Source organism: Nannospalax galili, unplaced genomic scaffold, assembly GCF_000622305.1.
Source record: "Nannospalax galili isolate Female #2095 unplaced genomic scaffold, S.galili_v1.0 scaffold901, whole genome shotgun sequence".
Lineage (NCBI taxonomy): Eukaryota > Metazoa > Chordata > Mammalia > Rodentia > Spalacidae > Nannospalax > Nannospalax galili.
Window position 1 is genome coordinate 859570 of NW_008344555.1, and position 25091 is coordinate 884660.

The window sequence follows — 25091 nt, forward strand, 5'->3', positions numbered from 1 at the left end:
TGGGTGGGTGAACTTTAATAAAGCGGTCCTGTCCAATGACCATCATTCAGCAGACTCTTGATCTCTACACTTTGTTCATTTGTGACCTTTTGTGTTCCTTCCTGGCCTTCTGCTGCATGAGGGAGCTTCATTATAGAGAACTGAGGAATTCATTAGTATCCTCTTCATTAACCCTGTTGTATGTTCCATGAGGCTTAGGTGCAGAGGTTTCAATGTACTTTTTGAATGGACTGGAAATTACTTGGCCAATGAAAATAGAGAATTTAGGGGATTTGCCACATGTCTATCAGCTGTGTAGAAATCAGGGAATTGGACACATAATTAAAGCAAAAATGAAAGGACAGCATCTTTCACATTTTGCTTTTGTATATATGTACCCCAAATTGCCAGTTCTTAATGCTCGAGTGAAACTAAACAAAATTGAGGAATAGAAATCATTGTTTTGCTTGATTTACAAAAACAGAGAGCACTTCTGATCCAATTTTTGGAAGTCAAATTTCTTGATGTAAATAACTAAAATTAAACTCTTTATTTTTAATTACAGTTTCCTTCTACAGTATCGCAATGAACTTCTCTGTCTTTGATGAAGAGCCAAGGGTCCTTATTACCAGTGTTATAAATGAATTTGCAAACAAATGGGTAAAGTTCTGTTTTGAATATTTATGGTATATATAGATGCATGTTGACAAAGACTGAAGATTGAAAGTAGACTCCCTTTTCCTACTGATAATCCATTTCACAGTTAATCAGTTTAGAGTTTTTTTTTTCATGGAAAATGCATTTACTCTGTAAGCAACACTCTGAAGATCTATGCAATCTCTCTTTCATAGTACCAGTGTTTAAAAGCTTTTACGGGTTGTTATTATTTTTGTTTGTTGAGATCTGTACATTTCCCTCTACTGACACAATTTCTGAGTCACTGTCAAAATTTCCTACTTGGGGAAAATAGAGCAGTGATAAGAAAGTCTGTGTCATAGCATTTGAATATCTTTGTTTTCTGTACTTTGTTTGCTCTGTTTCTAACACAGTGAATATTTACTTGTCCTTACATTTTGGAGATACATAAAGCTTAAACTAAGACATAATTTCCGTAAAGGAGGTTCACATAATGACATCTAAAGCAGAGTATCTGTCCTCTGCTACTGCTCTTTCTATTAACTAATTTTAATAATTTGAGGTATATTCTGTGAGATTTTTCTGTACATTGATGCATGTGTGTTCTTTCACAAAAATAAATGCTATCATATGAATTATGCTATTCTTTAACTTGTTCCCTGGACAGTGGCCCATGTACCTTTTTTTTAATTCTGGGGAACATTTTAATTAATTAATTAATTAATTAATTTAATTTTACTTCTGGGAACAGCAGACATTTTGCTGCTGAGCAACACCACCTTTGAGCATCTTTGAGCCTATTTGTGATAATAAATATAGATCTACCTACCTCATACACTTTAACAGATGAACAAGATTTAGTACAATCTTATGATTGTAACATAGAAAATTTCATTTTGTTTTTTAATCTAAATATCTATTGGTAGGCATTTAGGTTGCTTTTATTTACCTCTGTTCTTACACAATTCTGAAAATAATTAATTTAGGGGACCTTGAATATTTTTTTAGAATTAAATTTTTCTTTGTTTTTTTGTGTATTTCATATGGAAAATCTCAATCTTAATTATCTTTATACCCCCATCCCCAATGGCACCCTCCTATACTGTCCCCCTCACTGAAGCCCATATACTCTGTCATCCCTGTTATTGCCCACTGTGTTGTCAGTGCCCCCAGGCATTCCCCAGTGCAAGGCCATCCTCTGAGTCTAGTCAGTCTAGAGTCCCTTGTTTTAGGAAGATAAGGTCTTCTTCATCTAGTAGCGATTAGTTGCCAACATTCCTTTAGATAAGATTGAGGTCTTCTGTTCATTATCCCAGTTTTATGTTGGGTTACTGTCTGCCTGTGTTTGCATGGGACTTGCGTATGCTGGCATCTATGCCATAGAATCATGTGAGCAGGTTCCCAGGAGCTTGTAGGACTCTGTCCCTATGCCTTGTGTGGGTGAAGTTTAGTAAAGGGGTCTTGTCCAAGGACCATTATTTAGCAAATTCTTGATCTCTACATTTTGGCCATTTATGACCTTCTGTGTTCTTGGCCCTCCACTGCATGAGGAGCTTCATTATTGAGAACTGATTCCTCAGTGTCCTCTTCTTTATCCCTGTGCTATGTTCCATGAGCCTTAGGTGTAGAGGTTGCCCTGCAGATGTGTCCTTTAGGCCTGGGCAATTCATAGGCAATGTCCGTGTGTGACCAGTTGTGGGACTTGATATTAGTCTCTGACTGCTGCAAAATGAGCTTCTTTGATGAGTGGTGACTGGGATATTTGTAAATATGAGGATACATATTTAGCAAATAGTAAGAAATCACATTAGTCTAGCAATGTGAGAGTTTGAGGGTTTTCTGTGTGTTAGGTTATGTTTATATTACCACACTTGAGTTTCCTGCCTTTGAGTGGGCTTTTAGTCAAATTAGGTAGCTGTTGATTGCCCCCAAGACAAAAGTGCCACTACTGCACCAATGACCTATGCTGTGCTGGCCATTGATGTGGTTATTTGGTCTTAAAGCTGGTGCTGGATCATCTGTTGATGTTTTCCCTTGGCACTTTCATAGCATTCTCCAAAGCTATGAGAGTTACCCTTCAGGGAAATTGGCTTCCAGGTCAGTTGCAGCTCTATTTCTCCAAACCCTGTGTCTGATGTATGTTGTGTCTTCAGCAGTAAGCTCTTACCTTCAAGTTCTGGTAGGCCATCAAGGGCTGTGGCAACAGTCTGAGTAATTTTGGGAGTCTCTTGGACCACCCTGACCAACAACTCAAAGGAAGATATCTTCTGTCTGGCACTGTTTCTTGTTAAGTAGCCTTTAGCTATAAACATGGACTCATGTAGAGATAGTGTATGTATAATTTGTCAGTAGGTTATTGGACTAATATGGTTCCCTCTGGTTTTTTAAAACTAGCTAGGCATTATTTTTGTCTCTGTCTAACCCTTCCACCATGATTTCCCCATTTAAAGTTAGGGGACCTTGAATACTTTTATAAGATAAATCTATGAATTTGGAATTGCTGGATCAAAGGGAGGAACATTTTATATTTTAAAAGTTATCATTAAATGCCCTCCAGATAAGTAATAATACCAATATGTGCCTTATACCTAACAGTGAATGATCAAATTGGTTTCCCTTCTCTCCATTAGTGCTCATGTTCAAGCATGTATGACCCAGTTCTAAGTGCTTGAAAATAAGTGTCTCACAGTGTTCAGGCTGCCTTACAAACATACACAGGCATTTGCAAGCCTAAGTGGCACATCTATGATACAACCTCTACACCTAAGCCTCACGGGACAGAGAACAAGGGGTAAAGAGGACACTAATAAATATCTCAGTTCTCATTAATGAAGTTCCCACAGAGGGCCAGGAACACAAATGATTACAAAAGTCCAAAGTGTAAAGAATAAGAGTCTGCAGAATGCTTGTCCTTGGACAGGACTCTTATATTAAACTTCACCCACCCAGGGACCAGGGGTCATTGTGGAAGAGGGGGCAGAAAGATTGTTAGAGTCAGGGAGGAGGTGCATGACCATATGGAAATAGAGTCTTACAGGCTCCTGGGACCCTGCTCATATGAACCTACAGCAATAGTGTCATCATGCATAAGGCCCATGCAAACTCAAGCAGACAAAAACCCAGCATACAAACTCAGGAAATGGACAGCAGACCACAATCTTAGCTGAAGAAATATTGGCAACTTATTACTGTTGGGTGAGGAAGAGCTGATCTTCCTAAAGTGAAAGAAGACTCTCGATAGGCTGACTAGACCTCAGTAGACGAACTTGCACTGAGGAATGTCTGGGGACACTAACTTGACACAATAGGCCTTAACACAAATGGCAAAATTGTGAATTCCAAGGCGGGGCCTATGGGAGGGTGCCAGTGGGGAAGGGGGTATAAATATGATTAAGATTGATTGAGATGTTCTGTATGAAATACACAAAAATTCAATACAAAATTTAAAAAAAGTGAGGTGGAGATTGATAGAGCAATACTCTGGTCTGCACATATGTGTATGTACCTGCACACAACAGCATGTATACACATGTACCACACACACACACACACACACACACACACAAAGAGTGGGCCAAACAAGTTCTGTGATTGCCATTTGCTATCTGTGTATCCTGGTGCCTTGTGAGCACACTTCCATTTCCTTACCTGTAAATGGAGTGATTAATCAGAGAGGTTCCCTCATAGGATCAGTGGGTGAATTAGTGTCTATGTAAAGCCCTGAATACTCACCACCACCATCACTGTTTTTTTTTTTTTTAACGTTTTAGAGTTTTATGTAGTCTAGACAAGTAATTTCATCGGCTGATTGAGTGGAAGCATAGATAAATGAGATGGTACTAGGCTAAGTTAAGATTCCTAGGATTCTAAGTATTTTATTCTATTAAGTAGCTTAAATATGGTCATTTTATTGGGCAGTGTGGTGGGATTCTCAGTAATAAGAATTTGCTGGTGTGAGAAACTCATCTCAGTAAAACTTCCCCTTCCCCTAAATGAGACTCAGATACTGTCATTCTGTATTCAAAATGTTCAGCCCTAAATAGGACATCCTTATCACCCCCTCCAAGGTTCAGGGAAAAATCACAGATGAGGGGACAGATAGAATATAAGAGGCAGGGGAAGGGGTGAAGTGTTGGGGAACTCTTTACCAGAGATGACATGGTGTTGCACTCATGAACTCAGAGTAGCTGTCATTACCTGCACAAGATCTGTATAAGATTGGGCCTGTGAACATACTGCCACGTGGGGGTGGGGAGGACTCATGCTCATGATGTCCCACCTCTCCCCAAAGATTTATGGAAAGTTAAGGGTTGCTAGAGGAGGAAATGATATTTTCTTCAGTGGTGTAGCCACTGGTAATTTATTCATGCCCCTGTAAATAACCCCTCATCCATGTCCCTGTCAGTAATCACAGATAAACTCACAGGTTACAAAAGAAGGAAAAGAAGAAAAAAATGCATGAATGTAGAAGGCAGACCAGTTGGACAGAGGAAGGAGAACAGCAGGAACAGGAGGGGAACAAGAGCGGGTAATGGGGGGAATAAGAGCGAAATACGTTATATACAAGTATGAAAATAACATAATGAAATCTATTGTTATATGTTATATATGCTAATGAAATATTTTCTTAAGCTACAAACAAAACAAAACAAAACAAAAAACCCAACCAAACACAAAAAACAACCAAAAGGGCATTTGTTTTTTTCACAGTTCCTGGTGAGGGTGCGGGGCAGAGGGTATGGAAGTGGTAGAAGTTTGAGATAAAGGTGCTGGTAGTGCTAGTTTTTTGGGTAAGATTTCTCTCCTTGCCTTCTTTTGTTTTTAAAGATTTATTTATTTATATGGTGGATTTTGTTGTTCTGGATGTTTTGTCTTTTTTGAGACAGAGTCTCCCTTATAGCCCCAGCTGACCTGGAGATGGCCTAGCCTCAGTCTCATAGAGAAAAGCCTGCCTGTGCCTCCAGAGTGCTCAGATTAAAGGCCTGGGCCACCACATCTGTCTCCTTGTGTTCCTGTTGTACCTCCATATAGCATTGCCTCTGTGTTCATGTATCTCTGGTCTCTCTTTGTCATTTTGCAAGGATAGCAGTTCTTGTTGGAGTAGGGCTCCACCCTTATGATCTCGTTTAACTGTGATCACCTCTCTAATGACCTTATGTCCAAATATAATCAGTTTGGAGGTTAAGGTTTCCATATGTGAACTTGAGTTGGAAAGCAGCTTAGCCCATAATGGTGTGTAAAATGTCAACAGGAAAGCTGGTGCAGATGGAAAGGTTGAGCCTAATTGCAGCTCTTATTGCAGACCACATTGTATCAGGTGACTTTGCTGGGTTAAAATAGAGGAGTGGGAATGCAAATACTTACTCTGACTTTCTTTTCTTGTGTTTTACAGTTGAATTCTATATTTCAAAACTGTGAATTTTCTCTTGCTAATATGGCTATTCAAATTAAAAGCAGGTATGTAAATAACACCTTCTGTGGATTGAAAGGCAATTTAGGATATTCTGGGTCTGTGAGTTTCCTTTTTTATCTCTGAAATTTAGGGGTGAATACACTTGCAGTTATGTCTTCCCTTCTTGATATTAGATTTCTGGAATGAAGAAGGCATTTCTCTCACTTAGGTTGTAAAACCAATGGAAAAAGAAAACAAAAACAAACAAACAAAAAACACGTAGAGGAAACTGTGAACGCACATTCATTTTATAACAACCCACTCTCAAGGCAACTAAACCAACTGTAGCAGAGTGGAAAGTCAAATGAGAAAGGTATTGGCCAAATTACTCAGACACCTCTCATTAGACCCCCACCACCTAACACTGCTTCATGTGGCTGCTCAACATGTGACTGCTTACTTTCTGTGTGCTGGGACTTTGGTTTCTCTTACATGTTCAAATAAAAATAGGGTCAAGAAGGTTCACAGATGCAAATGGAAGTAAACCCATCAGAGGTCATTGTCATAGTTTGGGCTACTATACAAAAATTGTTACAGATTTGTTGGCTTTAGCCGTAGAAAATTATTTCCTCACAGTTCTGGAAAATATGAAGTATGTGGTCCTGATGAAGAAACCTTGTTCTCTTCACATGACAGGGAACACAGAGTGGAAGCATTTCCATCTCTACTTACAATGTTTACTAATCCTGTTCATAAGGGTTCCACCCTCGTTACATAATTACCCCACAATGGCCTCATTTTGTAATGCCATAAAATATTAGACTTCAATATATGAATTTTGGGAGGACACAAACATTCAGTCCAAAATAATTAAAAGAAAATAGGAGATATTTGCATTATCCAATATTATTTTAAAAGCCATCTGTTGTTTTTTGTCATTGAGAAAGTAGTATGTAGCCATGTGAAATATTTACAGAGATCTATGGCACGGATAGTTGAAAAATCTATAAAAACACACCTTTTCCCAGCCCTTAAGGAACTCCTTTGACTATCTAACGTTATATCTTCTAGCTTGCTTCATGCATTTACTAAGAGAGTGAGTTCCTATGTTCTATTATCATTTAACAAGTTTCCTTTCTTGCTTCACAATATATCATGTATCTCTTTTTAGGCTACTATATAAAATACAGCTTATTCATTTTAATAATGGCATAAGATTATATGAGCATGGCATAATGTAGTTATTCAAAGAGCTGATGCTAGACATTTGAGTAATTTCCACCCTTGTATGTATTTTTATGCATTCTTGCTTGTAGTATTATGGGATAGGTTCTAGACACTGCTGGTGGGTCAAAAAGTCTTAGCATCACTTTAGTATGCAAATGATAACCAAGTTCATTTCAAGAGTCTCTTTGGGGCTCTGAAAATGTTTGAATTCAAATCTGGTAGAATTCTGCTATAAAAGAATTATCATTACCCTGATCTTGTGCTCTATGTGTTTGGTACTACATTTCATTTTTCAATAATTTTGTGATGCTTTTGATACAGAGAGACTTCTAAAGAAGAAGTGGCTATGTATCGATACATTGTAAGTAATTCTCAAAATGAAGCTACTTGTGACCCATCCTATACATGATTAGACATAAGTAAACAGCTCTTATACCCAAGAGTATATTACCAGTTCAGTGGTGACAGTTGAGGGTCAAATTATATTATTTCCTTTAGGATTGGTACAAGAACCCATCAAGAAAACAATTCGGCGCTTCTTCTGAGCTAACCATGTGGTGGGTTTTGAAGGAACATTTTATGGGCTGTGGGAGGGAGTGTGGAATGACTTGAGGTTATAAATGGTAGTGTAATTTCTTGATTGTAGACATCTCACAGAAACCCTCACTCTTGCAAGAGATGTACAATTGTTTGTAAGTCTGCTATATGCCTAACAAATCTAAACCCATCCTTATCTTGTAGACATTTGAAGTCAGAGTGTAACCAAACTATCTTCCTTCATCTTTGACCCAAATCCCACTACTTATTTGGGAGCTTCAAAGCTTTACAATGGTACACTCTAAAATGGATACAAAGCACACAGCTTTCAAGATGTTTAAAAACGAGATAAATATTTTGATTATATAAATGGTGAAGCTAACAGTGCATTCTAAATCATCTGCCATCATGTAAAATATTTGCTGTAAACGGCTGTCGGAATTTTACATTCTAACACACTATAGATAACATGATATAACTAAAAATTTCCTAAATTTTAGGGCTAAAAGCTTTTTGGTGATAATTTGGTACAGCTCCCTGTTCCTTCATATCTTGACTGTGAGACCTGGGGCAAGTGAATAACTCTCTCTATGCCTCAGTTTCCTCATTTATAACCTGAGTGCTGTTAGAAAGAAAGAATTAGATAATAAATATTAATGTTAACTCAAGGTTTAGGACTATTAAGTGTTTTATATCAACACAGTGTTACTATCCAGTAGGTTTAGATTATGATGCTGAGCAGATCACTTAACTTCCCTCAGAGTCAGCTTCACCCAGAAAGTAGAACAGCAATCATTATATTGTCCACCCTGAAGGCTTGCTGTGAAGATCAAACACACCGATGTATTTGAGGGAAGAAGACAATGCTTATGTAAATGTAAATAATAATTATGAAGGTTATTGTTAATGATAAGCCTTATATTCAAATTTGACATTAATATTGTTCAAAGATTTCAGTGACTCTGTACTTTTCTTTTATATCAGTTGGAACAGAAAAAAGGGAATGGAATGGCTACAATTTCCCATGGGCCATACAGGTAGGAGATGAGTTTATTCATAGCTCGTACATTTAGTTCTGATTTTCCTTCCATTTAATTTGGTATGTGCAGCCTTTTGGTGAGAGTTGTCAGAAGGAGATCAAAGTACCTGGTGGTTATTTCACAGATGCTGTAATTGGGCTCTTGCATTCATGAAATAAGTTGTTTCAGTTGGTCACACTATAGCTGTAGCAGCCTGCCTGATGTCTCTTTGTAGTGAAGAGAAAATGGGGTCCAAAGTAGTTGTAATTTGGGGATGTAGAAATAAAATGTTTGTTGTGGTCAATAAGGTCAATGAAATACTGGGAAAACAAAAACAACCCTATGGAAAGCATCCCTGATAGTGTTCACTCATGGTTCAGTTTCTCTTGGAGCAGTGGCTACTGTGGTCTGTTTTATGCACACCATGAACGACATATAGCCAAAGGAAGCTCATGAAGAGGTCTTTGATATGTCCAAGGTGCTGGATTGAGGGTCAGCTGCAAGTAAGAGGAGAGGTTTAAAAAGTGGAGTCCTGTTCACAGTGGAAATATGAATTCTAAGAATGGATAGGCTCCAAATGGGAGGGGTAGGATGAGTGAGGACTTCATTCACTACCTATAGGTGAAGAAATGGAGAGGCATTCTTTAGACTGGGCACACAGAGAAGTTTGGTGTAAAGACAGGGCCAGCTAACTTTCAAGTGTTGTTAAGAACCTCAGCGAATGTGTGCAATGGAAATGGGAAAAAAGTTTATGAATCTGAATTGTTCCCCCTAATAGAATATTATAAGAATTTAGAATACCCAAGGACCTTCCTTATTTTAGAGGTTGAGTCCAGAGACAGCTCTATTCTTCATTATATTTTAGTGGATTAAAATAGCCAGTGGAGTTTTAGAACTGAATGAAATGATGTCATCTCCCTAAATCTCAGTTCCCTCGTCTGTAGAATGGGAACAATAACATCACTATCTCCTGAGGTTGTTTGGGAAGTAAATTGAACCAAAACATGTGAAGCAAGAGCTCCACAAATGTTATCTATCTATCTATCATCATCATCATCATTGTTATTTTCTAGAAATAAGCCTTCAGCAGAACACTTCTGTATAAACTAATTGGACATGTGCCTATTTGCCTTATTGCAGTAATGATGGATAAATTGGAGGCCCAGAACGATAAAAGGTTTTCTCTGAAATAATAACTCCTGAGTACTCCATCTTCTCTATTAATTATTATAAACTCCTAGAGAAATCTCCTAGCTAGGCAATTTCAACATAATACAAATGTTGCTGACCATTCTTTAAAAATAGGTTTTGAGATGTCCATGTTGATTACAAGAAAAATGTATGAGAAGATTTCAATGTACTGTCTTTCATCATTTCTGAACATCTGTCATTTAATAGCTATACAGTGTTTTCCATTTGTGGACTACCAGTGAGGGCAATCCTACAGAATTTCAGTACCACTGACCAAAATACACTTTGTTGATCTAACGGCAATGTTTTCTTTTGCTCCTTGTTTTATAGTTATGCCTGTTGGGTAATTATAAAAGCAAACTCCTCTTTAACATCTGTGGAACTGATCAGCAGGATCCGAAATAAAATACATGGGAACCTCACACATGGGAACTTCACACAAGATCAATTGACTCTGCTAGTAAAGTCTGACCAAGTTGTAGTGAAAAAGCTAGGTAATTATTTTGGTATATATTTTGGTATGAATTTACTTATTATAAAATTCATAATGTGTGTACTGAAAGGAAGCTTGTGCTCAGAGGGAAGAGATGCCACCTTTGTTTTCTTTGAGATAAGGTGTCATGTTGTAGTCCAGGGTGGCCTGGAACTCATTTCATAGCCCAAGTGGATCTTGAACCCATGAAAACCCTCCTACCTCAGCCCCCCAAGTTATGAGCTTGTAGGTATGAGCCATGATGCCCACCTGAGAAATCATCTTTACATAATGACTACGTCCACATGCTCTGATGACCTTTCTACCTTTAAGAGAATATACATGAGTAGAGTGCCAGAGGGTTTACAGGGGACTATAGGTCAGCTGTGGATAGTACCAGTGGTTGGTCTATGAGTAGAGTGGTAGGATTGTCTCTCTTGCCTAAATACCCAGAGAGATCCATAATTATACAACAGATACCCTATAGATATTTGAAAATTTGTAGATTCATTCAGTCAACCTATTCATCTTAGGAAGTGATCTAGGCACCGTCCCAAATTCTCCTCATGGATGTTTTTTTTTTTTTTTTCTAATTAGGAAGGCCTCAGTGGTAAAAGAGAAAAATGACCAGGCCACCACACCTCCTTTCCATTGCTGTCAGCTTTGTTCCTTTTCCCCAGTAGACTGCTATAAAAACTTTGAGTTAAAACATAAGCGTTAGAATGGATTGTCCTTGCCAGCAAACTAATTAAGTAGCAGAAGCTGTGACTACACAAAGTTAGAGTGGGACAAAAGCAGAGAAGAGTGGAGGCAACAGGCAGAGCCCACCATGTAAATGACACTAATCAGTGTCTCCTGAAAGTGAGAAGGAGGTGATTTTCTTTGCTGCTCACAGAGAAGATTGGGGTGGCTGGACAGGCCTGGCTGGCTCACTTCTTTGGCTACTCTCAACGCTTAAGGGAACGATTTCCAGAACTGGGGTCATGGGCTCAGTGGATGTACTGGGAACTTCCCACATAGACTTAACCCACATCACTCTTAACATTAGAAGGCCTGGCAGAAAAAACGCAGTGTAGCAGCCCTCCATGTGGGAGTTAGTTCTACCCATCAGCACCAACACCAGAAGCATTGCTCCCCTGTCTGCATTGGTTGTTATGGGAATACTGAGTTTACTGAAACCAAATCTACCTGAGACTGTTAAGAAACAGATGACTATCTGGGAAGAGAAACCTGCTCACCGTCTCTTTTTTTTAAAAAATATTTTATTATTTGTATTTTAGTGTATGAGTGTATTGCTTGCATGTATGTAAGTGCACCTGTGTTATACAGTGCCCACAGAGGTCAGAAGAAGGTGTTGGATCCCCTTGAACTGGAGTTATAGTGGTAAGCTGCCATGTGGGTTCTGGGAATCGAACCTGGGTCCTCTGCAATAGTAACCAGTGCTTTAAACCGTTGAGCCATCTATTCAGCCCCCTGCTGCTCACAATCTCTTTTGTTTCCATAACAAACAGACAATAGTGGGCACTTCAGAAGAAAGACATTTGGCAGATGGGGGCTTCAGATGTGTTACTATAGTATCAATTTATGTGGCTTGATTTTTTCCCTAATGTACATAAACCACTTAAAAAAACCAATTTCTAAAATTCATTATATACATGTATGAACCTTCCAAAGAATAAAAATGGAAAAAAGCAACTTTTTTTCCTGCCAGTGGATGGTTCTAATGAAAAGGACTATACCTGAGGTTATACTGGATGGCTTATTTTAAAAAGGCTCCATTTAAAGTTGTTTTTGAGTGAAGCCTGGTTTGAATGTCCTGGTTGAAACAGTTTCTTCTTGTATTTGCTCATGGTTATGTGCAGGATAAAAATGATGGGTCATAATGGATGTCCATGATACTTTAAGTGCCTTTTGCCCTTGGAAATGTTGCATACATTTTTCTCTTGTAGAGCCAGGAAAATGCAACATGGATGAAACACCCTCGAAATACAAAGGAACATATAAGTGGCTGTTAACTGACCCTACTGAGACAGCCCAAACAAGGTGCATTAAAAATGAGAGAGAAAATGCCACAAGAATCTGGTATGTGTATTCCGACTTCCAATTCCTAGATCATATACACCGAGATCTGCTTGGTTTGGACTGTGGTCTGACCACATACACTATGAAAAAATATCAATAGGACAAAAGAGAAAAATCACCCACAGTCCCTCCACTTCAACACAGCTGTCTTTAGATTTTTGTTTTGCTTTGTGTATTTCTCTGTCTCTCTCTCTCTCTCTCTCTCTCTCTCTCTCTCTCTCTCTCGGCTTTCTCTGTACACTGTTTTCTGTAGTGCTAACTGTGGTTCTCATACCAGTAATGTAATTTACCCTTTCACCCAATGGTTTCTCAAATATTTTCTGTTTTATATTCATCTTAATGATCAATAAATCAGCCTCAAATGCTATCTCATTGCTGGGCTAATTTACACCACTCTTCCCTTGTTGGTGTTATCATTTTCCTTTTCAAAATCTTCAGCCTTCTTTTTCTTACTTTGCTGTTAATGGTTTATGCCATTAACTTAAATGGGTAAGACAAGAGGGGCAGCAGGGTTTGATGGAGGTTTGAAATCACTCATAGAAAGCCACATCTCTGACTCTATTGTACTTATGTCTGCTTATATCTAGTCAGTCAGCAAGGTAGGAAGGCAACTTTGATATCCACAGTCGGAGCTCACCAGTCTTTCCTTTCCAATCCACTGCACGTAAAAGCCTTTTTCCATCTCTTGCCTAGTATTAGAACAGTCTCCTCACCTCACAGTCCACTACCCCCCAATGCCAACTCTCAATGCTGCCAGCACGATTTTCGAAAAGTCTGGCTGCTGTCATAGCACACTTTTGTTTAAGAATGAAGTCCAAACCCTGAACACAGTCATCAAGTCAGCAGGTTGCCTTTCCTGTCATTTCATTCAGCTCCATCCCTTTACCATGCACTATAACCAAAGAGATAATTTGTTATTGTGGACATGATGTCCACTTCCTTGTGTCTTTCTCTGCTGGGTAGCAGCAGGGAGGTATTTGTCTTTCTGTCTCTGTCCTTTCTGTGCTAGGTTTAGCTCAGTTTAAACACTGAAAATTCTCCTTAGTCAGTTTCCACCTGTATTCACATCACTTCAAAAGCTGAGACACGAGAATTGTTGTGAGTTTGAGGCCAGTTTGAGCTACATAGTAACTTACAGGCTAGTCTGATTTACAGAGCGAGACCCTGTCTCAAAACCAAAATAAAGTAAAGAAACGAATGAACTTCCCAAAACAAAAACCAAAAATGCAAAACTCTCCACCACTACGATCACCACCACAAAACAAACATATACACAAAGAGAAAGAAAGAAAGAAAGATGGAGAGAAAGGAAGGAAGGAATGAAGTAATGAACAAAAAAAGAGAAAATTTTCCCTGTGTGGTGTTTTGATAGATTCATTTTCATTTACACAACTTTTTCTCATATTTTGTATTAGTCTGATTGTCGAAGCTCTTGGTGAGGCCCAAGCCCCTACCCTGTTCTTTTTGTTTTTGTCTTTTTGAGACAGGGTCTCCCTGCAGCCCCAGCTATCCTGGAACTCACTATATAGACCAGGCTGGCCTTGATTAAAGGCGTGTGCTACCATGCCCGGCCGTATCGTGTTTTTTTATACTGCCTGTTGTCATCCCTAGAGTCTGTGGGTGCTCAGTGCACATGGTGACTCATTTAAAGTGGGCTGAAGCAGATGAGGCAGAGGGAAGGGTAGATGGTGAAGGACGGTGTGCCACAGAAGGTCCTTAGCCACTTTGAGAAAACTCGTATGTGGAGAGAATGAATTCCAATAGGAATTTCCTCTTAAAAAGAGGCAAGAGCAGAAAGCGAGGGGAAGGAGTCATATCTAAAGGGATAGCATCTGTGCCTTGACTATTGGTGAACTGGAACTTGCCCTGCCCCATCCCCATCTACAGAGCTCCCCTCTGTATTTTCTTTGCTTGAAGGCTGGTGATGGACAGAGGAAGGCATGCCAAAGGGACCTTCTTTTCCCCTACTTGCTTTTAAAAATTTTATTTGTATTATTTTAATATTATTTTTTATGTGTATGAGTGTATTGCCTGCATGCATGTAAGTGCACCTGTGTCATGCAATGCCCACAGAGGTCACAAGAGGACATCGGATTCCCTGGAACTGAAGTTAGGATGAGTGTTAGTAGCCATGTGGGTGCTGGGAACTGAACCCAGGTCTTGACTGCTGAGACATCTCTCTAGCTAGTTAGTTAGTTAATTACAATTATTAATTTTGAGATAAGGTCTCACCTTGTAACCCATGCTGGCCTGGAATTCTTGGTGACCCTCCCGCCTCAGCATGCTATGTTTACAGGTATGAACCTCTATGCCCAGCTACAATCACTTACTTTATGACTATCTTTGTCTCATCCTCCAATGAGAAAGCTGGATAATGCCTCTTGTTTCTCATCTCTTTTTCAGTTCAGTCAGCATCCAAACTGGCAAGTCTCAGTGGGACAAACCAAGATTTAAGAAATGCAAATTGCTTCAAGAACTCCCTAATAAGATTGTGGATCTTGCTAACATTACCATAAGTGACGGTAAGATCATTTTTTTTTTGTCTTTTTTGAGACAGGGTCTCCCTGTAGCCCCAGCTGTCCTGGAACTCTCTATGTAGACCAGGCTGGCCTTGAACTCATAGAGATCTGCCTGCCTCTGCCTCCTGCATGCTGGGATTAAAGGTGTGTGCCACCATGTCCGGCGGTAAGATCATTTTGTATACATCAAAGAGAACATGTTTGCCTTTGTTTGTCTACTTGACCCACACCAGAAAGAGTATAGGCATACCTCCTCCATGAAAACTACCTTACAATAACCCCATTTCAGAAACTAGGTATTTAACATTGGTGGAGGTGATAGAACCATCAGAGCTTTGTGTTTTGTTTCGTAGATTTTTTTTTTTTTTTTTTGAGACAGAGTCTCCCTGTAGCCCCAGCTGTCTTGGAACTGGCTATGTAGACCAGGTTGGCCTTGGTGTACAAATGCTGGGATTAAATGTGTTTGTTAACCTCCCAAATGCTGGGATTAAATGTGTTTGTTACCAGTCCAGCGCATATTTTGTAGATTTTTACTTGGAAAATTTTTTACTGTTATTTTCTCTTTAGTTTTAATATTTTAAAGATTTTTTAAAAAGACTGGCCTGGTGGCATATTTCTGTAATTCTAGCACTTGGGAGGCTGAGGCAGGAGGTTCTTGGGTTCAAGGACAGTCTGGGCCACATAGTGAGACTCTGTCTGAAAAACAAACAGGTTGCTAGAGAGATGGCTCAGTGGTTACGAGCACTTGGTGCTCTTGCAGAGGACCTGGGTTTTCGTTCCCAGCATTCACATGGAGACTCACAATGGTAGCTCCAGTTCCAGGAGATCCCACACCCTCTTCCTGCCTCTGTGAGCACCAGGCATGCACATGGCACACATACATACATGCAGGCAAACACTAATATAGATAAATTAAAAATGCAAATCTTAAAAAGAAAGCCTTGACAAAAACACACAAAGGACCTCCAAAACAGAAACATCAATTATGAACTAAAAACCTGCTCTAATAGATATCATACATGTGGCATGGATTGTTGGCAAATAGGATATAATTTTGTGTACAAGTTAGGCAGTACAAATTTGTACTAAAGCATAAGTTCTCGAAAGTGGGATTGCTGGGGTCAATCATATAATATTCAAATGCTCTTTGTAATAGTTATATCAATTTATAATCCCAGTCACAAGGTATGAAAGCGCATGTTTCAAAATGCCTTCATCAACACAGTATGTTATCAGGTTTTTGGGTTTTGGTGATTTGTTTAAGAAAAACCAAATTACAGCACAGAGTAGTTTATAAACTTTTAATGGCGGTAGTCACGTGTTCCACACTTAATGAATACAATTCAGCGGGTTACTTTAGCCTGAGCTTTTCCTCATTCACTCAGTTGTACAGCTATCATAAATTCTATAGTGGAGATTTGTTATAATGGTCCATTTCATTACCCACAAAGAATCCCTGTACCCATTCGTATTCCCTCTGTTTCTTTCTCCCCTCAGTTCTTGTGTACTACTGATCCACTTTCTAGCTGCATGAGTTTGGCTTAGTGTAGGCATCTCAAAATGTTTTTGAGGTTTCTTCATATTGTAGCATAGGCCAGCACTACATTTTTATTGTTATTTATTTATTTAATTTATTTATTTATAATATTTTATTTATTATTTTTATTTCATGTGTATGGCTGTATTGCCTGCATCATCTAAGTGCATGCATGTTGAGCAATGCCCATGGAGGCCAGAAGAGGGCACTGGATCCCCTGGAACCGGAGTTATGGATGGTTGTTAGCTGCCATGTGGGTACTGGTATCTGAACCTCAGTCCTCTGGAAGAACAGTCAGTGCTCTTAACTGCTGAGCCATCCCTCCAGCCCCCGGTACTCCATTAAAAAAAAAACATTTTTATTGATTTTTTTGTGTATTTCATATACAACATCTTGGTCCTCTTTATACCCTCTTCCCCATCAGTGCCCTCCGATACCGCCCCCTCCACTGGATTTCATGCCATACTCCATTTTAAATGACAGATTAATAATCTAGCAAATTGATCCATCACATTTTGTTGATTCACTCATCAATTAATGGCCATTTGGTTGTTTTCACCTTTTGGCTACTATTTATAGTCAGATTATGAACATATGTAGCACAAATTATTGTAGACACAGGTTTTCTTAGGATATTTTGAAGAGTAGAATTCATAGGTCACCTGGTAGCTCTATACTGAACCTTTGAAAGAACTGTAAACCTGTTTTCAACAGCTGCTGTGCCATTTTTCATCCCTGCTGACATTGTCTGAAGGTTCCAATTTCCACATATCTTTGTAGACACTTGTCCATCTTGTAGGTTACAGTTGGTGGAAATGCCTCCCATCCCCAGCACTTGCACTGTTATTGCTAGTTTTAGTGTCTTGTGTCTTTTCTCTTTTTGTCTTGCTGAGTCTAAGGAAGATGTTTTGAATTTTTCACACAGTTTATTTCTTTAGAGGAGATACAGGTAAATAGCCACATCTAGTGTTTTGAAATAAGAGTCATGCCGTGTAGCCCAGGCTGGTCTGTAGCTTGCTATGAAACTCAAGACGGCCTTGAACATGATCCTCTTCCCCCAGCTTTGTAAGTGCTAGGATTCCAGGCATGTGCCACTCTGCCCAGCAACAGCAGTAGCACCATTGAACAGAAAGGACAGAGTTCTTCTATGGGCTCCCTCACATGTATAACCCTCTCTCACTGACACCATAGTGGAAGATTTATTATAATGGATGAACCTATACTGATATCATCACACAAAGTTCACACTTTACATTGCGATTCACTCTTGGTTTTGTATGGTCTGTAACTTTATAGAAATGTACAGTGACATGTATCTTCACAATCAGTTCACGGCCCCTGACAATCCCTTTTGTTACACTTATTCATTTCCCTCTAATCTCTGGCATTCAATGGTCTTTTTACTGTCTCCATTGTTTTGTCTTTCCCAGAATGTCACATAGTTGAAATCATGCAGTGTATGTCTTTTTCAGGTTGACTTCCTACCCATGCGTTTTGGTTCCCCTATGTCTTGCAATGGCTTGCCAGCTCATTTCTTTTTAGCACTGAATAATAATATCCCATTGCCTGGATGTACAGCAGTTTATTTGCCTCTTCACCTACTTAAAGACATGTGGGTTGCTTCAAAGCGGTGGCAACTATGCATAACCTGCTACAAACCTCTGTATACAGGCTTAAACTCATGGATATAAGTATTAAACTTGACTTGGTAAATATCAAAGAGTGTGATTACTGACTTATATGATCAATGTATAAACTTTAGTTTTGTAAGAAAGTACCACTATTTTCCAAAGTGGCCATATAAACTTTGTATCCCCATAGCAGTGAATGAGAACTCCTCTTGCTCCACGTTGTCTGCAAAATTTGGTGTTGTCAGTATTTTGGATTTCGTCCATTCTAATAGGTGCAGAGAAGTACCTCATTGTTTCTTTAATTTGCAAACTCCCTAGTGTTATATGGTATTGAATACCTTATATGACATCTCTGTATCTCTTTTGGTGAGGTCTTTGCTATAGACTGAATTTTTCTGCCACCCACTTCTCCAAATATGTATGTTGAAATCCTAATCCCAATGTGAAGGTAATGTTGGGGCCTCTGGGATATCATGAGTACAGAACCCTCATAATTGGATTTGTGCCCCAATAAAAGACACCTGAAGGATCTTGATTGTCTCTTCCACCATGTGAAGTCACAGTGAAAAAAGACTGTCTCTGAACCAGGAAATAAGGATTTAAAGTATAGCAAATCTGTTTTTATCCTAGAATTTCCTTTTCTACAAACCTTGTCAGATATGGCTGGCTGTATTGCCTTAATGAATGGCCATAAATTGAAGCATAGGTACACCAGGACCTTGCAGAAGGCCCAAGGTATGGCCTGAAGGTAGAGACGTTTTCAGGCTTGTCTTCTTTGCAAAACTTTACATTTGAGATCTTTGCCAAGGAAGGTGTAGCAGAGTTAGCAAAGTTAGCCCAATTCTGATATCCTAGATGGGAAGTGGTGAGTCAGGGAGGGAGTGCTGCAGGCTGTAGGGAGTGGGCAGAGAGACAGAGCACTGTTTCATGTTGACCTCCCTCCTTTGGAGTGACACATTTCCTTTATACATGCTAATAGAATTTTCTTTTGTGGAAGGAAAAGTTAACAAATAGCTATAAGTAGAATAAAAGTGCTGCGTTGGGCTGGGAGTTTTAGGAAATTGGCTGAGAAGTTGCTGTGGAGTAAGAGAGCTATCAGATTGATGAGGATTCTAACACAGGCAACTGAAAAGTAAACCACAAGCCTATTAGCTTTGGAGGAAGCCTCATCTTTGAAACTGGGAGCTTAATGAACAATGAGTACAATGTAAAGGAATGAAAGTCATGTTGAAACTATTTATTTACTCAACTTTTTAATTTTGTTGACAAGCATTAGATAACTTATTGGAAAAAACTCTATAGTTCTCCCACTTAAATACTTGTTTTTAAAAACTCCTAATATAACACAATTAGAGAAAGGACTTCTTATTTCAAAGTTCTTTGAGCTCTTTCTTGTTCTCAGTGTTTGTTATTCACATGATACTAAGGATGCATCAGGCTGGCATGAACTTCACTCTCGTTTTCCACCATCATGGCAGGCAGGACAGTGAGTGATTAACAGAGAACAATACAGGCTGGGGTGCAGCTCAGGGATGGAGTACATGCCTAGCATGTACAAGGAGGCAAAGCAATGACATTTCAACACAGTAAAACAGAGAAAAGAAATAAAGACACAGAGACCATGGCCAAAAGTGATATTAAGAACTCAAGTTTTGGAGTCAGAGAAGTTTATAATGTGTCCATGCCTTCACTTAATCTGTCTAAAGGAGATAATATGAATATTCATCATGTGAGGTTGTTGCAATGAATAAATGAGAAAATGTGTGTAAAATGCTTTGCAGTTATAGCTCATCCTCAAAATGCCAAACACCAATGCATCCCTTCCTCTTCCATTAGTGCTGGATTGTCATTGCTTAGTGTGGTAGAATTTGGCAACAGTGACATAATCATGAATGGGATTAACTTTTAAGATGACAGGAAGTGTCTGCATCCTTTTTCTTGATTCACCCTCATCTAGGATGCTTTAGCTCAGAACCCAGCCAGACACCATGTTGGGAGAAGTCCAGTGATGTGTTAAGAAATATTTAGTAACTAACTCCATCCCCAAAGGGTAATGATTTGTAGCATTTGCCAATTTTTATGATATACTATTCCTCTCACAACTAAATGCAACCTTTACTATGTAGGCGGTGAACTGTAAAGTTGGTAAGGGATGTACACGGAGCAGTGGATGTAAATAATACAAAACTATCAGTGAAATATAGCAAAAAATTAAGTAATGATGGGCTTTTTGGAAATAACCATTGTTTTAGTATAATTTCATTATAAGTTGAAATAATTTAATATTAATGGTCCCTGAGTTTAATAACCAGACCACAAAAATCCTATAAACCTGCAAGTGGGTTCTCATAAACTGTCACAAGCTAGTTCCAGTGCATGCTGGATTCAACATACATCTGCGCCTAAGTCACTGGAAGGGGCAGTGTAGAAGGTGTGCAGCCCACAGCCCCAACCAATTAGCATATGCTCAGCATCAACTGCCAGCCCTAAGAGGGTTCCATTTGGAACTTAGAGCCCAGCTTAGCTTTCAGATGGTTCGAGCCCTGGCTTCAATCCCGTTGCAACTGCTTGAGAGATCCCAAATGAGAACTGCTCATCTGAGCCCACTCAACACACAGAACTGCAACAGATGACGATTAACTGTTCCTTTAAGCTACTAAGTTTTGGGGTAGTTTGTTATGCAGCAAAACACAGCCAGAAAATTGGCTCATAGAAATTGTTCAGTAAATAATTCATACGATTATCATTTTGGTTGTTACAATTAGTGGCAGATTAATTGAACGAGTATCTCAAGCAACAAGGATTTATTCTGTAACTAATAAAAGTAGATTCCTTTCTTCACTCTTGCTTAGGGACCTAGAATTTTTACTCAAAAAGTATAATTTATCCTGAATTTTTCCTGAAAAGTATGTAATTCCAGATGAAAAGTCTGTAATTATTTTCCACAGTATAGTCTCCCATTGGCCTGTTGTTTACTTTCATTCTGCCACAGCAGGCACTGCATGAAGTGCAGTGACACCACTGAAACTCAGGAATCATGACTAGGCAGCTCTGGCTATTCCATTTTCAGAATAGCTTGAGCAATTTAATAACAGCAGCAGACAGATCTGTGAAGGACTTTACTGTCTTTTTCTTCCATTATTAATATCATTGTTTTCTTTAAAATTTATTATATTTATTTATTTGCGCACGTGTGTGTGTGTGTGTGTGTGTGTGTGTGTGTGTGTGTGTGTGTAGGTTAGAGGACAATTTTCAGGTAGAAGGAGTTCTCTCCTTCTACCATGGGGGCTCTGGGGATGGAACCGAAGTCGTCAGACTTGGAGGCAAGCGCCTTTACTTGCTGAGCCATCTCACAGGCCTATGTTTTCTTAGTTTATTTTTTAATGGACCAGAAGATAGATGTTAGTAGGGACAAAATATTAATTTAGAAACAATTACAAAGTTAGTGAATTTCCCCCTCCTTCCAGTCTCCTCATGGAGAACCTGTTCTTCCTTCCTTGTCAACTCAGTTTCCATGTAAGACATGGGTAAACTGAGGTAATGGGGAGGGGCTTTTGAGGGCCTCTGTTAAAATTGCTAAATTTCCATTGATGAGAACAGAATGCTTTGAGAAATAAAGGGGACAAATAAGAAAATGGCAAAAAGAGTAGAAAGGAAAAATAATAAATAACCTGTGTATGGAGTTAAGTGGTAGGTTGAAAAGTGAATCGGAGTGATGCTGACAACTGTGGAAGAAAATGTGGGGTAGAAAACAGGAGGAGGAGCAGGAGGAGGAGGAGCAGGAAGAGGGGCAGGAGGAGATAATTTAATGCTCAATTATTTTCTTTTCCCAAACACAACAGGTTATTCATAATATAATCTGAGATACATATGTGAAGAGGGTAATCTCTTTCTGGAATCTTTCTTAACAGATTGAATTTTGGTTTTGAACATATTTATTTGTTTTTATTTTATGTGTATGAATGATATGCCTGGATGCATGTATGTGTATCATGTGTGAGCAGTGTCCATGACAGTCAGAAGAGGGTGTCAGAACCCCTGGGCGGAACCAGAGTTAAAGATGGTTGACAGCTGTCATATGGGTGCTGGGAACCAAACCAGGGTCCTCTGTGAGAACAGCAAGTGCTCTTAACTGCTGAGCGAGCTCTTCAGCCCCAGATTGTAGTCTTTTCTTATTTTTTCCATTTATATTTTGATTACTGGGCTTGAATGTGAATGCTTTAAGGTAGGAAGATATAGCAAGGAAGCTCAGCTTTCTACGGATTGTAGTGAAGTAAAATCTAACTTGCACTGTATTTGTTTAACCATACCCTTCACTTTAAAAGAGGGTGATGATTTAAACAAAACAATGATTTAAACAAGTATTTATGACATAATTAAGGATATTCGAACACTAATTGCATATGTGATGCTGTGAATATTACTGATAATTTTTCACCCTCATTTTTAATTAAGATCATGGTAAAGACAAAGAAAAGTTTTTCTTTTAAAGGTATGTACTAAAGTATTGATGGGTGAAATAATAAGATCTGGTTTGGGACAGAGGTAGTTGAGAGAGTGGGTAAAATAAGATTAGCCTTTCACTGACACTTGCTGAGGCTCAGTGATTCATGAAGCACATGGGAATTCATGAGACTGTTCTTTTGATTTTGAGTGTGCTTGGAAATTTCCATAATAAAAAGTGAAGAAAAAAGTGGGCGAGCTAATATCTATTGTTCTTCCTCTCTAGAAAATCTAAATTAATTGCTTTTTATTATGTGGTCCATGTTTGCTTTCTTTCTTCTTGTGGGTTGATAGTTCTTGACAGGAAATTATAATCACACCCCTTTGGTTATGAAAACTTAGGCTGAATGTTTGCTGATATTTGAGTATAGGTGGGATCTTCTTAACTCTCTCCAGTACTTAAAAGTCTTAACTTAATTAGCATCAGGTTTCAAGATAATTCTTCAGTGACAAAAAGATTTCCCCCAGTGCGTTGGAAAGAAGGCTTAGTGAATACAAAATTGACTTTGGCGCTTTCCTCTTTCTGGGACTATACTTATTGTAGAAATTGAGGTCCAATAGTTTCCTTTGGTAAACCATGTTCCCTTGGTTTGTATTTATACCTCATTGCCCTTTCCTTCATACAAGTAAAAAGGCCGTGCAGCACGGTCCCACACTAATAGATAACTGGATGTTATCTGTTTCCACTTTGTTTCTGCAGAGAATGCAGATGATGTGGCAGAGCACATTTTAAATTTGGTAAACGATTCTCCACCTTTGGATGAAGAAGAGACAAAGATCATTGTTTCTAAAGTAGCCGATATTTCAAAATGTGATGAGATAAGTGTGGACTTAACCAAGATTATATTACAAATAATCAGTGGTGTCACAGAAAAGCAAAACGATTCAGCTTCCAATCTGCCTCAAGTATGCAATGAGTAAGTGCGAATGCCTTGATGTAAAAAAATGCTTTCATGAAATTGAAATTATACAATATTGCTTCCTCAGCATACAGACAGTTATGCATCACAAATGGTCTAGTGTAATAGATAATGAATTCCAATTTGAATTAAATCTTACTGATAATGGCTTTTCAAATAAATATTCAAAACTAAATCTGAAAAAATACCCCACAAAATCAGAAATGTATTTTCCCAACCCTGGTTCTCCTCTAGTGTTTCACATTTCTATAAATGCATCCAACTCATGGTAAAATGAAAAACCTGACAATTGTCCTGGTTTTCATCTTCTACCTTATAGTCACACAATGACTTTTTTTCCTTCTTGGGAAAGTGATAAACTTATTTTTATTTTTTATAATATTTTATTTATTCTTTGAAAATTTCATACAATGTATTTTGATCCTATCCATCCACCACTACCTCCCTCTGACTGCTCTTAATGCTCCCTACCCACTATCCAAGTAATGAGGAATGTTAATTGGACACAGGGAGTTATTCTTAACAACCAAAAAGAGAACAGCAATTCTTGCATGAAGCACTGTACATATACGTTTTAATTTCTCAAATATGCTGGTAGAATCCATGCATTTCTCCCTTCCCCATTCCCAAACTCACTTCCCTCCCCTGTCCATCTGCCAGAGCCTCCTAACCCACCCCTCTGCTTCCACTCTTGCCCCTTTATAGCCCATTTTCTACTCAGCAGTCAGATTTATGTTTCAGTGCACATAGCAGATCACACCTTGCTTTTCAAACCACTTGGTGGCATTCCTTTACATATCAAATAAAATCCAAAGTTCTTCCAAGGCATACAAGGCTCTAAAGAATCTTCACAAATGACAATTTGGTTCAGTTTTGGAAATAATCCTTTAAAGGATGCATGCTGGTGTATTGCCTCTGACTTCTCTTGCAAGGGAACTGAAGCTTGGGGAAAACATTCTGGTCACCCATACAGAAATTGGAGGTGCTATGATATAGACCTCAGTCTGCTGGAGCATTCCAAAGCTAATGCTCTTCCTAAATAACATCAAGATGACGATAAAGGCCCAAAGTCAATCTTCACAATTAGGTTTTGCGAGGAGGATGGGTTGTCATTAACAAAGCAGACGGGCGTTCTTCACCTGTGCTTCTTTGTAGAATTCTGAGGATAATCGAGCGTGCTGGTTACAAGATGGAATTTGTGGGGACAACAGCAAATTTCACAGTGGCAAGGCTGGCTTTGGCTGTGCTGCAGGTGGACCACAGGTTTGAAGGTATGGCCTTCAGCATTGGCTCCTCTGAAGAACTCACAGACCCAGAGGTGAGTACAACTCAGAAAACTTAGAGTCTGTCAGCCAAGCACTATTCCCAGTCTTCACCCGTGGAGTTCTTAGGAGGGCAAAAGGGCACTTTTGAAAGGTTTTAATCCATAGGGGATCTTATGAAAAT

General features: G+C 38.9%; 1 protein-coding gene across 1 annotated transcript in view; it reads left to right on the forward strand.

The window, feature by feature from the left end:
* Positions 1-25091, forward strand: part of Adgrg4 (adhesion G protein-coupled receptor G4) — a 135032-nt gene that overhangs the window by 31007 nt on the left and 78934 nt on the right. The window contains exons 4-12 of the mRNA XM_008840711.1: positions 545-639; positions 6008-6072; positions 7556-7595; positions 8756-8808; positions 10312-10475; positions 12403-12535; positions 14939-15057; positions 23426-23642; positions 24801-24963. Coding sequence (XP_008838933.1) covers positions 545-639; positions 6008-6072; positions 7556-7595; positions 8756-8808; positions 10312-10475; positions 12403-12535; positions 14939-15057; positions 23426-23642; positions 24801-24963 — 1049 coding nt within the window. The remainder of the gene's footprint in view (positions 1-544; positions 640-6007; positions 6073-7555; positions 7596-8755; positions 8809-10311; positions 10476-12402; positions 12536-14938; positions 15058-23425; positions 23643-24800; positions 24964-25091) is intronic.